The sequence below is a fragment of the Amblyomma maculatum genome, chromosome 1 (genome assembly GCF_055883805.1).
Source record: "Amblyomma maculatum isolate TAMU_Amacu chromosome 1, ASM5588380v1, whole genome shotgun sequence".
Classification (NCBI taxonomy): Eukaryota; Metazoa; Arthropoda; class Arachnida; order Ixodida; family Ixodidae; genus Amblyomma; species Amblyomma maculatum.
In genome coordinates this window covers 368,856,220-368,873,184 of record NC_139344.1, presented here as the reverse complement: position 1 = coordinate 368,873,184, position 16,965 = coordinate 368,856,220, and the positions used below count along the sequence as shown (strand labels likewise).

The window sequence follows — 16,965 nt, the reverse complement described above, 5'->3', positions numbered from 1 at the left end:
GATTTTTTAGATAGCAGTTGCCGCTGCCGGCAACACTCTTTTCCTTCTGTTTGATTATTTAATAAAATAAACCACTAACACTAACGGCGAACAGTTATCAACAAAGGGAAGTTTTGGTTCGGTTGGTCCGAAATTGTTGTCGGGGATAGAAGCCGCGACTTTGAACAGGACGAAGACAAGAAGTGGACAGTATGTCACTCTTCCTGTCCACTTCGATCTCGTCTTCGTCCTGTGTGAAGTCGCGGTTCCTATCCCCCATCGCGCGCTGTGGGACAAAAAATGTTAAAATCCGTAACAGCCCATTTCTCACACCGTAACATATTAGTTTCAGTTATGTTCAGTTCAGTCGTTCAGTCGTGTCTGACTCTTCGTGACCCTATGGACCATATCACGCCACGCTTTCCGGTCTCTCACTATCTTCCTAACATCACATAACTTCATCTGCAGCGCCTCGAGGATGCCATCTAACCATCGCGTTCGATGCCTACCCCTTCTCCGGTGACCCTCAACCTTTCCCAACAACAAATATTTCTCCGGCGACTCCTCTCTTCTCATCAGATGACCAAATTACTTTGGTCATCTGATGAGAAGAGGGTTTAAACATATTAGTTCAAGCCCTGCCAAACCAAAACACAACCGTAGACCACTAGGCCCAGTAGCTTTCGTAGAATATGCCGCAGTTGCAAAAATGCTATTGATCAACTAGCGCTCCTCTTCTATATTATCAGGGGCCTGTTAGCCATTAATTTTTTTTTTCTTTCCGAGCACACTACTCTAGTTGTCAAACTTTCACAGGGGGTACGTAACGCAGTGAACTAGGATTTGTTTCTTTTAAATTATGAAGCCTTTAGGCATTATTCCAAGGGACATAACTGAAGCGGTTGAGAGTTCTCGATGGCGGAAGGAAAATGATCCTGACTCCATTTAAATCGAGCGACGCCATTGGTTGGAAAGGTTTCTTTCAGGGAAATTTTGTGCCTCATCCTTTAATTGCATGCTGCTACAGACGCAGAGAAGTATAAGCCCGAAATGAGCAACGAACGATGGAGTAGCTCCTGCCAAACAGGCACCGCGCGCAGTGTTTCTCTGAGTGCTTGTTTCACTACGCCACTCACTGTTAACGATCGATGGCTAGATAGCCATCGATGCCCTCAAAGCTATCTGCAAACGTCTTGAAGACGCTTGAAAAGTGCTTACGCGACAACGTCATTGCCACGACTATAGAGGCATATTCTATCGGCAGGAAGAAATAATGGAAGAAGCAAACGCGACTGTTCAGGTAGTGAGACCGGGAAATTATTCCATGCGCAACTTCAGGAGAAGCAGTTCACATCTGGACATATTCCGCTGTGGAACACGTAGTCCATCGAAGGGCTAAACAATTTCCGTGGTGCCGTCTTATGGGTGCATGTGTTTGCTTAAGTGATGGTCTTCTTCGCAGAGCCTGGCCTGGAGAAAGGAAGTTGGCGCAGACACTATCGTCTCCGATTATCAGCCTTCCGAGGTGAACACCCCTTTTTGCACAAGGGATAGAGCGCGGTGGCTTTGCCATCATGTTTGCATACGCGTATCAGATAGATGTGCCCGAGCGATACAAAATGTTGGACACAATAATCGCTTTTACGAGGAGAAACGAATGCACTTCTTCACGGCATAATGACTAGTCAGAACTATTGCGCATGACACCTAACAATAGATGGCTTTGTGCGTATCTATATAGCTTTCTATTCATTCCAGTGGAATGGGATGAACCGGCTTCCAACGTGTGACTTCTGTATTGTTACTCCAGCCTCGAAAACTAACTCGGCATCGTTTATTTTCCAGCTCTTCCTCAAACTCTTCCCGGGTGGTTTCCTCGATTGCTCCCCAGAGGGCCACGCTTGCTTCCTGCTGCCAATTGGAAGTGTCGACATCAAGGGTATACGCAAGATTCCCATGCTTTGAACTTAAACCTGCAGATTCTTCGCTACAGCGTGAAATAAAAAATGCGTAAAAAGAGTGGCCAGACACATGTACTTTCAAGTGCCACAGCAGGGCATAAACATGCAACGCCAGCAAAAAAAAAAAAAAAAAAGTAAGCGAGACGTTACGGCTTACAGCCTTCCCTCCGAAAGCTCTGATTCGCTGTCATTCCCCGGATAGGCCACATTGCATAGGCATTTAAAGGCTGGTGAGCTGCTTCACCGTGAGTAGTAAGTAAAAGTACCTGTCAGCTCTAGACCTGGTAATAATTACTTTGTGCAATGAAAAAAAAAAATAATAATTTAAATATTTCGACGATCTTCAACATAATGCATTACTTTTCTGGCTTATTATTTGGCAACTTAATGATTGACTTAAGGCGGTAATTTTACAGCTATGTTATGAATTACCTTCGAAATTATGTGCGGAATCGCTCATTGGGCAGGCAAAGTTTTCTTTCTTTTTTTCCCCCCTTTTTCGGATCAATACGCGCCTCCAAAGCGCGACATGTATTCAACGTAGCAATGCGGCTACGTGACCAATATTGTCTTCTCTGTCTGCTGTCTCTGCTGTCTAGATTGCTGCTTGGTTGAATTCGATTGCGAAGGGAAAGCACATATGTCGGGAACACCCCCCCCCCCCCCCCTCCCTCTTTCCTTGCCTCCACAAGACATCCGCTAGTGCCTACGTATTTTAGGTCGTGCGGACGAATGGCGAGATGCAGTCTGTGAATCTCCGGGTAGACGCTGCATCATTCCTGCATTTCCCGAACCAATGCAGCGATCACATCATGAGAAGCTGTGTTCTGTACACGTGTCACTTATGGATGACCGGCATGAATGGATACTTATACATCCACTCATGCCGGACACAAGTGCCCTTTTAACAAGCATAAATCATGAGTGAAGGGGGCATAACAATTAGGCGTTCTATGTTACTCTCATTTGTCGGTAGAGGTTAAGTCTAGAGCTGCCGGCTTGTACCGCGTGAAGCAAACGTGCCGTTCACGGTGCCGTTCGAAGTGCCTGTGCTGCAGTAAGTGCACTGTGCACGCAGCAGGCGGGATTCACTTGTAATCCAAATTGTTTATTTACTCAAACTCCTACGGGGCGTTGATACAGGCTTCCTGGAGGTTGTCTCGGCCGACGACATCAAGAAGCATGCGCTATACGTACTGGAATGCTTCATGGACCGTCTAAGGCGCAATTCCATACAGGTGAGTGTTGAATGGCAGGAGAGGGCTTGAAGATGAGGATAGTTCTTCGTTCGCAGCAATAACGTATTGTACGGCTGCGAAGAGGATGAAAAAGCCCGGTGGCATAAAGCTTATGATCCATAACTACAGCGCAAACGACAGGACAGAGATGAAGGAGGGACGCCATCTCTGTCCTGTCGTTTGCGCTGTAGTTATGGATCATCAAAAACACTAACTCGCCCAATAAATGCTTTTGTCGATAAAGCTTATCGGTGGAAGTTGTTATGGGAAGACAAACAGCTGCTTTATAAAGGCCGTGGGGAGCTGTTGCAAGTGTGTCTAGCGGGCCATGGGTGAATGAAAGATATATGGTATAAAGTAAAGCTCTGTCCCGACCCTCATCCTAATCTTTCCGCTCGGGAGGCTCATATCCTTCGGCAAATACAGTTGAACACACTCATAACCCCCGAAACGGCTATATCTCTACAAATTCCGTCGTGATCCATCATGCCGCAACTGCCCTTCCCCTTATGCCAACCTTTCACACTGCCTATTTTCATGTCCGGTTGCATTGCAATCGGCATTCTTTCCCACCTCCTCGCATACTATCTGGAGCTGGGTGGACTGGCTTGGTGCTGAGGGTGAAGAAGAACAGCGCCTGCTCGTCCAGCAGGCCATCGGTGTATTAGGCGCCTAAGTGTGGCGCCTCAATAAACTCTTTTAATACTACTACTATTGTCCGGCGACGCAACGCTTCCATTTACCAAATTGTTGCGTGAACTGTACGGCGCACGAGAGCATCTGGGCGAATGGAGCAGGAATCGAAACATTCAGCAACAATGACGTTCCCGCAGCATTAACACCTATAGGGCTAGTTGGTTCATCACAAGGCAGAACAGCGCATGCTACACAAGGACCAGAAAGGGAAGACGAAACACGTAGCGCTACATATCTTGTCTTCAGTTTGTAGTCCTTGTCTAGCTTGCGCTGTTGTGTACTGTCCCACAAGTTTGTTCGCTCTTCGCCGATGCACTAAGGAGACACCTGGGCATCGTCGCGGATTTAAACGACGATTACGCGAATATTTCAAATGCGAGCACAAAACGTGTCTTCATGCTTTACCTAGCAGGTTCATTCATTGGCACCCTTGAATCGCAATGAAAGTTAAAAAAAAAAAAAAAAAACCTTCAGTTCTCCTTTGACGCTCATGATGGAAAATAGCGCGAAAGTACACGAAGGACGGAAGGAAGAAAGACACGGACAAGCGCTTGTCCGTGTCTTTCTTCCTTCCGTCCTTCGTGTACTTTCGCGCTATTTTCCATCATGAATGTTAACCAACTCGCCCAACTTTCGGCATTACTCCTTTGACGCGCAATTAGTGAACGGCGACCCCATGGCGTTTATTTGCAGAAGAGCAAGGTGATCGAGACCGTGTTCTTCATCGTCGACTTTGAGAACTTCTCGCTGCGCCAGGTCTACTCGTGGCAAGGTAAGTTTACTATTCTCTCGGTTGCCGTGGCGGTATGCTGGGAACTCCATCCTGCGTGCTTCCATCGTCGTTGTCGCTTTTACTTCATGTCCGTCCTGATCGGGCCACTCTCAGGGTAGTCAGATGAAATGTCGGTAATAGTTCTTGACGAGACTTGACTCTGGGGCTGCAGCACGCATCTCCAACAACTGGACATCGGTCCGACGCTGGGGCAGAAGACCGCTCAACCGATCGGAAGCCTTAAATTTAGGACATTATTTGTCTTCAATTATTTTATTTTTTCAATTATTTGTCTTGAGTTAAAATTCGTTCCCTGCTTATTTCTGAGTGTGCTTACGTTTGTACGCCAGCATAACACGCAATTATAGCCGAGAAAATTGTGTTTAGACCTTCGGACTTGCGTAGCCTCTGTAATTCAGCTTGCTGTGAAATAAATACTCGCGTTGTCCTCTGCCGCTTCCTTCCTTAGGAGGGAGTGCGCATGGTGCTTATCCAATACCAGTCTAAGCAGCATGGCTGGCAGTATCTGTGACTCACCCTTGAATTCGGCACACCGGTGCAGCGTAGCATATCCGATCTTACGCCTGGTCTTGGTGATAAGATAAGCCTCATCATTCTTTGTAGACGTTCCCCTGTTGTCACCGCGCCCATCAGTCTCGCTGAGTGCGTACGTGCGAACTATACTTTTGCAGTTCTCACCCTGCTGACAGACATGCTCAAGGCCTACGAGGACAACTATCCCGAGATCCTGGAGAAGGCCTACGTCATAAACGGTGGGTCCATGCCTAGATGCGATGCTCACTGCATGTCACTCACTGGTTTCGCTGTATAGTTCGAGGATTCGCCGTGAACGTTTGTCTACGAAGTTTACAAACTGTTGATAACTGCTATGACGTACATTTCGTGAAAGTACAGGCAGACTATAAACATACTGCACTTTGTATTTTTCTTCGATAATTAGTAGAAATTATCTGTGCAGACCTGTTGTAAAATATTTGATGATGTTCTTGTGATCTTTCATAAGCAGACTCTTTACAGATATGTCTATGGAGTAGCATAGCGATGTCCGCCCGCTTGCCAGAGTGTTAAGGGCAACAAGTGAGGTGGCGGCTTCGTAGTGTTAGCGCAAACGTACAGTCGCGGTCAAAATTAAACGCAGCGCACTTAGGCGGCACGTTAAAACGATCGAAGTCCATACACATTCATGTCATGCACATCCGCTGGAGCGCACGCGCATAAATTGAAGAAACCTTCCCATTTTCTCTTTGGAACCTGCTGGCAAAGATGAGGCAATGAAGCATGCTTCGTTTTATTTTCGCCGCAACGGTACACGAGAAAAGGAAATATACAGGACGCTAGTCGAAGGTATCCGGTAAAGCTCTTCCTTGCCATGAGAAACACAGTATAAGGAAAGCCTTCGGAAAAGGACAGAACCAGACTCGAATCGGCAGATTTGAAGTGATTAGCTCGAATTTTTTTGGGCTCTGCAAAGATATTCGACATTTCCACAGCATCTCAGCCCCATTGTAATCCTTGCTGCAGCTATAGATTAGCCCATTGCCGGAATGAATGCTTGTCGTGCAAAGTTCGGATCCCGTATGCAGGGTGTCTAAGCTAACTTCAGCCAAGGGTTAAAAAGTAAAGCATTTTAGTTAGTCCTGAGGAACCACTCGTATAGAGCTGCCAGACATCTCGTGCACCACAGGCAATTTTTGTAATGCAGCAAAAACGACTGTGCAGGAACAGCAGGAGGCATTGGGTTCTTCTCTTGTCGGTAAATGGCCAAAAACATTTTGCCCAAATTAACTGAGGATGTCAACAACTATTAGGGGAATGTTCCGTGCAGACCAAAATGCCTCCAAGTCCGGCAGTCATCTGCTGCAATAACTCACTTGGGTCGCTTAGCAACACAGTATTATTCGAAAAAAGATAGACTTTATTCATTATATTTTATTCTGGACTATTGCCAATCTGTCTGCCCAAGTGTGTTTTCTAAATATGCACTGAATTCTGTTAGCGAGGTTGTCTTCCCTATCCAGTTCGATGCTATAGCGCTTTCTTAGTGTGGAGGACTAAGTACACTCGTACACTTCTACTTGTAAATATGCTTATTTCTTATGCCTGTGCCCAAGGATGCGGGATCGAATCCCGGCCGCGACGGTCGCTTTTCGATGGAGGCGAAAAGAAAACGCCCGTGTGCTGTGCGATGTAAGTGCACGTTAAAGAACCCCAGGTGGTCGAAATTTCCGGAGACCTCCACTACGGCGTCTCTCATAACCTGAGTCGCTTTGGGACGTTAAACTCCACATACTAAACCAATCATTCGTATGCCCTAATTACGCAATGTATGAATGACGTCCGACTTTTCGATTGAAGGAGTACATCCGCCAATCTGTGAAGGTTATACATGGCCATACCCTAGGCTTTTCGTTTTTATCCCGGTTAAAACCGAGAGCTTTTATTGATTGCAGCATATCCTTTTCAGAAGGTCGTCTGTTCACCCGGCTGACTGGACTCAAAAGTCGCCCTATATCCGTTACCGACGCTTTAGCAAACTTATTTACAATACTGTAAGCCCTCATGGGCTGTTGCAAGGTGGGAAATGAAGAAAAAAAACACGCACAAGAAATGCAGGCACGTTAAAAGAAACACAATTCTAGTTTTTTCACGAAAGCCTGAGTTCATGAAAAACTTTCAGATTCAGATCATAAAAATCTAACAATGGTTTTCGAAAAAAAAACGAGTATTTAAACAGGTCAACTCTATAGGTGTGTACGGCATGATGGCGAATGGGTGGTTAATACGGGAAGATAATCTTCCTGGGGTCGAATATACAGAGTGTATAGAGTCTAAATAAGTTAAACTTATTTTCACGGAGCATATAAAGAAACTTGAGGCGCGCTATTTTTACATTGTAAAGACACTGTAAGCAATAGACAGCAGTAAACTGGTCAGTCATTTCTCAGGTGATTTAACCTATCATTTCCTATAAATTAATGTGATGTCAGCACTCTTCCATGTCTTCGATACACTCGAAGCACTGCGCACAAATTGTGGCAACGCTTTGATTCTTTGTTTAGTTGTCCTATTTCTGTGCATTTTTCAACAGACCTGCAGTTGCTACGTCCTCTTTGGCCAAGTTACTCCTGTGCCTCGCTTGTAGGGTTTCCTAACTTCCGCCTTCGTTACCCGCGGGATATCAGATTCATCGGTGCCATAGCTTTCACTTTCGCTAGTGTACAAAGGCGTGTAGGATTTCTCGGCTATCATTATTATATTATCCATATTGCAAACGACATTGTGTTGCTAGTTCTCTCAGTAATTGCATGTGATTTACGCCCAAGCGTTCCTTTGTCGTTTTAGGCAAATGGAGCGCAGACGCGGGTAATAACAGTGCTAATACACGCGGCAATGCTACGGCCGACCAGTTTCTAAAAAGAAGCAAATTAACAAAGGCTTCACAGATTGTCCGGTGAGCAGGCCTATATTTCTGTTTGCAGATGCCTCCTCACTGTTTCCTGAAAATCTAGAAACCCTGGACCGATCGATTCCCGCATTGCTTTGCAAATGTAGCCTCGTCACTTCCTTTTTCTAGGCAATCACAGATAACGCTTGTGTCTCGTAATCTATTCTGTACATGGTGATACCCATGGTTATATAGAGGACGCGAAAGCGGGAAAGTGGCTTTTTGTGGTATCATTACTGTTGTGACTACTGGGCATCCCATACACTGATGTTTTCATAAACAGTTTTCTCACATTCCTCGCAGCCCCGCGTTTCTTCCCCATCTTGTGGAAGGTCGTCCGGCCTTTCCTGACACAACGAACAGTGGACAAGGTGGCCATATACAGTACGGGTTAGTATGCCCTACATTTTCCATCTAAAGAAAATTTTTGAATTACGCGTTTTTAAAAGTTCGTGCACGGGATTCAGGGCAGCATTTGTATCACACCGCGACAGTAATTCGTGAACGAGTGGTGCTCCGCCTGTATCCACGCGATTTCCTGCACCACATGATTACGGGCCTGTGCGAGGTCATTTAGGGCCCACTCGTGTGGCACGCTGTATTATGGAGAGAGAAGTGCTACTGCACTCTCTACTACAGCATGCGTTCGAGTCGGTTCGCGATCACCTGATCGGCAGGTGCATATATACGAAGAAAAAAAAAAACGATAGCCGGTCAGGTTTCGGGCCTGGGATCTCCTGATAAATTACGTGCCAGCGCTTGCTGGAACACAAGAGGCTTGAGTAAGAGTCGCAAACTGTGCTAGTCATAAAGTGGTGTACGTTTTCTCGTGGTTGCTCTGGTGACGCTCCATGCTTGATGACGCTCCATGCTCCACAGTCAGAGATTTATAGCGTACTTGAGAAGCACCAACTTTTACGCGTACCCGGGTGTCATGTCTTCTGCGCAGTGGTCCCTGCCGGTCGCACACATGCCGTTGCGTGTGTCTCGATGACATAAAGTAGTACAGTATGTCAAGTAGCGTCTGCTGTGCTAAATTTCTTTAACCACTCGGCCGTTGGCAGAAAGGGGGGACGTCTCAGGGACGAAGCGCTTTGGGGTCCGCGTCTCACGGACTTCGACATTTGTCCCCCGCCCATTCCCCTCACCTCCAGTCATGCGGGAGAGCCATTTAGAAAGATTGTTTACGGAGGGTGGTGACGTGTTGACGCGGCTCTTATTCTAAACTCCGCACTCGTGTCGACACCCCTTCCTGGTTGGATGCTACAGATACCTGATGACAATGTGAGCAACTAACATATTTTATTTTTACGAGATGCTTCAGCGTGTCTCTATGTGTCCTCGTGAATAGAAATCACGCCTACAGGTGACGTTTGCACTAGATTGTCCCATAACATTGAGTACTGCCGTCAGCAGTGAGTATTGCAATTTGACTCACAGAGGACTGGCGGAAAGGCCTCTTCGAGCGGCTGGACCCGGACGGCGTGCCGCAACACTGGGGAGGCAACTTGGTGGGGCCTGATGGTGACCCCCGATGCCCCCACTTGGTGAGCGTATACATTGGACAACTGCCTCTCGGCACTACTCCGCAATTCTAGTTTCCCTGTGAATAGCTGAGTGGGGAAAAACTTGTGACCAATTAGTCGGGCCCCGTGCGAAGCCATTGAGAGCTTCAGAACGGAATTTTAGGTGCGGGTTGCATCACGTGGCAGATAGTCAATTATAGAAGTGAAAATAAAGACGGGCTGAATTGCCAAAACAAACTGAAGCTTTAAAGTAAAGAAATTGGTGGTGAAAGCGTAGGAGTTAGAGGGAAGCAAAATGTATGTTTGTTTCTCTGTTGCCGTTTAACAATCTGTCTGTTGCCGTTTAGCAATGACTTCGAAGCATTCAGCAAGATTATTAGCGTCACGGTTGTTGCTAAGAGCTGAGAAAATTTCGAAGCCCTGTCAGTAACCCACCTTGCGTCGGCGTTAATGAAACGGCTTGCAAAAACAGATGTCGTCATCAAAGCCAGTAACCTCACTCCGAAGGCGAGTCTTTGTAAAGGTCGGGTAAGAAAAAGGCGAAGGCGTGAGAATGAAGCCTTTACCCAAATGCAGTGATCGTGGTGAGGCAGCTGACGAAGAAAAGTAGAGCTCAGCTCCGAAGTGAATCTATTTTGTAGGAGTAATAACTGTCTGGACGATTTCGATTGAAACAGCGACATAGTTCCCATTTCAGCGTCTGGGTCAAAGCGAAGGCGTCGGAGGCCAGCGAAACCGAGTGGCTGCCCACTACGAGGCTTGGTTCCAAGGCTGCGCTTGGCTGTGTGTGCAGGTGTGCCCGGGCGGCGAGGTGCCGGATTCGTTTCGCGAGGCGTTGGCACAGCGGCGGCTGTCCCGAGAGGCCGGCGCGGCGGTGAGGCGCGTGGATCCCCGCAGCCGCTGGCACCTGCCAGTGCGCGTGGCGCGGCGCGGCGAGAAGCTCAACTGGGCCTTCCAGACGGCCTCCGGGGACGTGGCCTTCGGCCTGCGCTACGAGCCACCCCTTGGTGGAGATGCCCAGTGCCTCATCGAAACCCAGAGGGTGCCCTCGTGCAGCCTTCTGCCCGAGCGCGGAAGCTTCGTGTGCGACAAGCCCGGAACATGTGAGCGTGCAGCGACGCGGTCATTTCTCCGTAACTTGAAACGACACGGCCGAGCTCAGTTCCTAAACCTTCTTTCCAGGAACTTGCCGAACAGCATTAGGCGTCACAAACGCAGTGAAGAGAGGTTTTTGCCACTCGTTCAAAATGAATTGCTTTTCAGTAACTTGGTGCTGAGTAAGTTGATACATTACAATGGGAATCGTTAGCTGAAAAAACGGCATAAAAAGTGCCGTTTTTCTTCATTCTTCCTCGTGACCCGTTTGCAGCTGACCTTCTCAAACACAGAACTTACTTTGCTCAGTTTGCACAGAGCCTGTCGAGATAAGCTTCAACACACGAAACAACCTGTAAGCCAGCGTTATGTGCCTGGCTTGAAACGCTCCACACGTTTTCGTCAGAGATTCGTCAGAACTACCGTGGCTGTGGTGAAAAGGCTTATTATTATTATTATTATTATTATTATTATTATTATTATTATTATTATTATTATTATTATTATTATTATTATTCCGGATAACCGGCATTGCAGCCTTGCTGGAAAGGCAGAATCTTTAAAGAATGAGAAGTGCATGCCATTAGCACGTTTTTCTCGAGTGGGCACCCCAGTAGGATTATGAATCATTTCAAGGGGTTCTTACTCATCGCGGACTTGAGTGCACTGCAATCAAACTGGCGCCGAGGGGAAACCACACACTTCTCATGAACTTCGCAGTTCTGGAAAATTTCGTCATGGTCAGGAGTTGGACCAGGATAAGCCAGGAAAAGACCGCTCCCACTTCTAATTATTGTTAAATTGGGCCTCTCCCTGCCATCTGAGAGCTTTTATGGTTATCTGTGCTCTGAAGAATTCTAATCAGCAACCCAATTACTTCATTCGATGAAACCTAGTGTACAACCATGTTGCCTTATCGCATTACACTAATAATAAAAAGTACCAAGCTTTGGTTATGGACAGTAACGAGTAATTTTCAGTTTTGGGCATATTTCTATGGCGTGCAGAAAGACGCCACTCAGGTTCGGGGACATAACAGTCCTATCCCGCGCGAATTTGATGTTGGCATTCGTTTAAGGCGAAAGCGCTTCTTGGCACGTGGGAGGTATAGGCAGAAACGTTCTCAGGAAATGTTCGCGCGAACTGACGCTAAAGAAAAAAAATTAGTTGTGGTTTAGCTCTGGTTAACCCTAGTTGAATGAGAAAACAATGGCGGAAGCTTCTTTTTCCTGCTACATTATCACCTACGTGCCTGCGTGTCGTAGGGGTAACGAGAATGCAAACGGTTCTGGCAGGCCGATTCTTATATCACCCTCCAATATGAAAGGAGCGACCCGAGTTGGCAGCTCCTGCCCGTGGCATAGGGGTAACGTGAATCCAAACGTCATGAGGGACCACGTGCACGGATACGTATACGTAAAAGGACACGGACACGTACACGTGCACGGACACGTACACGTGCACGGACACGTACACGTGCACGGCACACAGCGACGAGCGGTTAGACCTGGCGTAGTATTGGTTTCGCAATAAAAAATTTGTCTCCGCCGGAAATTGAGCCATAATCCCTGTGATTCCCAGCCGAGCGCACAAACCACTACTCCAAGACAGGCTCGTAAGAAACTGCTGGTAATTCTTGTTGGTGTCAGGTTGATAAAAGTGATGGTGTAGTTAGTGAAAACAGTGTTGTAAAGTTGATTTCGCCATTTACGCTCTTAAGTAGACTCACTGAGCGCGATCCTTTCTTTTTTTTTTTTTTGTATACCTGCTATCTTGAGTGTGTACAGCCGAAACGACTCGTGCGCAATGTCATCTTGTACTTCTCGCGCATTGCAGACATCCTGGAGTTCGACAACTCTTACAGCTGGCTCAACAGCAAGACTCTGGTATACATCGTCGACGTGCTCCCACCAACGGGCGAAGACGAGCTGGATTCCTCCTCCCTCTGACCTAACGGGATCAGCGGAGATCAGCGCAGGGATCATAGCAGGGATCATCGGCTCTGTCAACGAGAGCACACGCACCGCACTCTTTTCGTTTGTGGCTTATTCAAACAAAAACGACAAGGGAGGAAGAGACGTTGCTGTCCGCGGCACTTTCTGTGTAAGCACCTGATCTGCGGCCGGCGGAAATGAAAAAGACAGAATGGAAAGGGAGCGACTGCAGTAAGAGTGCACACGAAGCTGTACAAAAGATAAAGGTTTACGAGATAGCCACCCCTTCTCCCTCGGTTTTTGTCTGAGCAGCTAAACGCAGCAGACCAGTGTTTCTCCTTCGTCCACGCGCGCTTGTGGTCGATACGTAGCTTCCTGCGCGCGGACGCAAGCACGCGGCTAACGTGAGGAAACACACACAAACCGCTCCTATCCGCGCATACATTCATATGTTCATTTACCTGTTTATGAATTTCTATGGACCCGTCGAGCGTGGGGCCTAATAATAATGCATTAATGCAATAAAATGCATTGCTGAATTAGTGCAGTGCGTTCTAGGTCGTCTTCTAGATGGAGGTTACCATGCTAGGGTATTGTCACATATCGCACAGCTTTTTACACAGAATCTTCTACAACAGTACTTTGCATTAGCACTGTGAGAAAAAAAAAAGATATAGGCATCAATTTTCGCTTCTGCATATTAAGCAATTCCTCGCCAATATGAACAATAACATATAACGAGCTTTATTGGGCTAGATCAAGGTAGGCACTTTCAGGTCCTGGTTCGAACAGCTGGTGCTCGCGTCCCGTGCCGGCGCGCTGGCGCCAGGTCAGCTTCTTCTTTACAATCACCCCACAGGAGAAGAGGGAGCCATCCTGGCGCTTAAGGTTTTAACCGAGAAACATGGATGGTCTCACGCCCACATCGTCGAAGGTCTGGCGAAGGCGTGACGGGCTCACCAATGTAATTAACGGGTGAGCTGCGCTCAAGGACGCGGTAGGGTCCTTGGTATTTCGGCAGTAGCTTGGATGAGAGGCCAGGTGATGTACAAGGCACACATAGCCAAACGCGGGCTTACGGAAGAAAGCTGTCGGCGGCATGAGTGGCGTCACAATGATTTTTCTGTCGGCCCTGGTCGGAAGACGTGAGCGAACGGGCGAGCTTCCTGCACTCGGCGTATATAGAGGCTTCAGACCCGGTGGTGGCTTCAGAAGAATCGGACCGGTAAGGAAGTATGGCGTCGAGTGGTGAAGACGGCTCACGTCATAATAGGAAAAACTGCGAGAATCCCGTAGTGGTCTGCGTAGCGGTGTTGTATGCATACGTGAAGAAGGGTAGCAATGGGTCCCAGTTGCAATGGTCGGTAGCCACGTACATTGACATGTCACCTAGGGTTCGGTTGAATATTTCAGTCAGACATTAGTCTGCAGGTTTTAGGCCGTAGTAGTGCGATGAGTGATGTTACATCGCTGCAGGAGGTATGAAACCACTTCAAATAAAAGTACACGACTACGGTCGCTCAGCAGTTCCCGTGGCGCTGCGTGACGAAGGATGAAGTGTTGTAAGGTGAAGGCAGCAACATCGCGTGCCGTGGCAGCAGGTAGAGCGGCGGTTTCGGCGTAGCGGGTGAGATGATCTCCCGCTACAGTGACTCAGCGATTTCCGGCTGCAGTGTAGGGAAGCGGGCCGCAGAGGTCAATGCCTACTCGCGGTCAAAAGGTCTTGATAGGCAAGGAAGAGTGTGCATGTGGCCGGTGGAATGACAATGACCGACGTTGCGGCGTTGACAATCGAGGCATGAACGGACGAACTTAGAGGTATGTGTACATTCCGCATCAGTAGTACCGCAAGCGAAGGCGAGTGTAAGTCTTGAACGCTACAGCGTGAGCGGCTTGCGGGTCGGTGTGAAATGAAGCGCAGATTTCTGAACGAAAGTATCGAGGATTGACAAGCAGCTATTTTCGGCCCGAAGAAAGATAATTTCGGCGGTATAAGAGGCCGTCGTGAATTGTAAAATGAGAAGCTTGGCGGCGAATTGCGCGAGGCGTCGAAGTGGGCGAGGGATCCAGAAGGAAAACGAGAAGGGAGGCGATCCAGGGATATCTGGGCTGCTCGACTGCCATGTTGGTCAAAGACAGGGAACTGCAGTCGATGGGGAAATCTGAAACGCTTTCAAGGGGTGGCGGAGAGCGCAACTGTGCGCCGCCGGCGTCGTTATGCTTCCTTCCAGATCGATGCACAACACGAATATCATTTTCTTGAAGCCGTATAATGCCCAGCGAGCGAGGCGGCCTGTGGGATCTTTTAAGGGAGGACAGCTAACACAGAGAATGGTGGTCCGTAACGACTTCGAAGGGTCGGCCGTACACATAAGGGCGGAATTTCGCTATCGCCATAACTATGGCTAGGCACTCCACTGTAACTGAGTGGTTTAGCTCCGGCTTCGCCAAGGTGCGGCTTGCGTAGGAGTCAGCACACGCGGGTTTACGTTGCGCTAAAATAGCACCGATACCCGTGCCGCTTGCATCAGTGTGGATCTCAATAGCGTCGAAAATAGGAGCAGAGGCCTATGAAGCTTCGGAGTTCCTTCATCGTGGATGATTTTGGGAATGCAGTGACAGCACGCAGTTTAGCTGGGTTGAGGAGCACACCGTTCTTGGAAACGGCATGGCCCAAAATTGTCAATTGGAGTGTGGCAAAGTGACATTTCTTTAATTTTAGTTGGAGGCCAGCTGCAGTAATGCATTCCAAAACATGTTTCAATCGAGCCGGAAAATCCGGCGAGAAAACAATGTCGTCCAAATAGCACAAGCAGGTCTTCTACTTAAAGCCACGCAATATTGTGTCCATCATGCGCTCGAACGTGACACGTGCATTACACAGTCCGAACGGCATGACGTTAAATTCGTACAGTCCGTCTAGATGTCACGAAAGCTGTCTTGGCATGGTCTGCATCGGCCAGCGGGACTTTCCAGTGCCCGGTCGTCGTCATCATCATCATCAGCCTGATTATACCCACTGCAGGGTGAAGGCCTCTCCCATATTTATCCACTTAACCCGGTTCTGTGCTAGCTGCATCCACTTCACCCTTGCGAACTTCTTAACCTCATCCGCCCACCTAACTTTCTGCCGCCCCCTGCTACGCTTTCCTTCCCTTGGAAGGAAAGTACCCAGTAGGGAGGTCCAAAGATAAGAAAAATTCTGCGCCTTACAAAGTCAAGGACGTCGTCAATTCGAGGCAATGGATAACGTCCTTACGGGTGATTTTGTTCAAGCGCCGATAGAATGCAAAAAAATTAGGGGCACTTTGGCTCACTAAAGTACTTCAAGGTTCCCTGCCACGCTGTTCAGGCACCGACTGCGAGTTCGTTTGTGATTGACTAGAATTGTGACAGATACTGCGCCTTTTCTTTGCTGTCAACCAATTTTAAACGCCGCTGATGCCTGCTGTACTATGTCGAGGAAGCGCCAAATGATAGGCTCCGCACGGGGGCCGGGATGGAACGCCCGGCGGGTTCAGGTTCGTATATGCGTGGATCTCCTGGTGACGTCCTCCTCAGTCATGACGTCATGACCGGATGTGACATCATCACTTCCGGGTATCAGACATGACCGCGTCGGATAACGTCACCATGTGACGGCTATGGACGTTTCGAAACGTCTAACCATTACTATTGGTTAGTGATAGTTAACCATGACTTGCAATTTCTGAGCACTAGTTAATGTCTGATCAGTGTTAGTCAAACACCCCTTAACTAGTAAGTGATGGTTAGTGATAGGTAAGATGACCTCCAAATGCATGGGTTCCTATGAGCATCTGCGTAACTATTTTATTATTAGTCGTAACATATCACGAAATTATCTTGAAAAATACCCTAAATCATGTTCCGATATCCGATTGCGATTGAAGTATCGATTCAATGGTGATTGGCATATGCCCATATAAGGCATGCACCAGAAACGCGGAAACATTTGCGGACGACAGTATGAGGCAATAAAGGCTTTCGCCAAGCGTATGGAGCAGTCTTTTTTTGGTGACAAGAACAACGGGAGAGGCCCAATGACTGTACAAAGGTTGAATAACGCCAGGCGTAAGAATGTCAGCCACTTGTTCGTCGATGATTTGACGTTCGGTTGCGGAAACGCGGTAAGGTCGTTGGCGCAGGGGCGAATGGGTACCGGTGTCGATCACATGTGTAAAAACCGATGTGCGGCCTGAACTATGGCGGGAAAAATCAAAGGAGGCACGGAACTGGTCAAGCAGGGCAAGAAGCTAGCTGGGTCTGTTGAGTCGACG

The 16,965-nt window shown here is 47.9% G+C and overlaps 1 protein-coding gene across 1 annotated transcript in view; it reads left to right on the top strand.

Moving 5' to 3' along the window:
* The window catches only part of LOC146208101 (SEC14-like protein 2), a 51,722-nt gene extending 35,951 nt beyond the window's left edge, over positions 1–15,771 (top strand). Inside the window, exons 4-12 of the mRNA XM_084591764.1 lie at positions 1,442–1,504; positions 1,825–1,918; positions 3,084–3,178; positions 4,568–4,646; positions 5,339–5,419; positions 8,416–8,502; positions 9,553–9,659; positions 10,432–10,741; positions 12,570–15,771. Of these exons, the coding sequence (XP_084447890.1) occupies positions 1,442–1,504; positions 1,825–1,918; positions 3,084–3,178; positions 4,568–4,646; positions 5,339–5,419; positions 8,416–8,502; positions 9,553–9,659; positions 10,432–10,741; positions 12,570–12,682 (1,029 nt within the window). The 3' untranslated portion in view covers positions 12,683–15,771. The remainder of the gene's footprint in view (positions 1–1,441; positions 1,505–1,824; positions 1,919–3,083; positions 3,179–4,567; positions 4,647–5,338; positions 5,420–8,415; positions 8,503–9,552; positions 9,660–10,431; positions 10,742–12,569) is intronic.
* Positions 15,772–16,965: the final 1,194 nt, after the last annotated feature.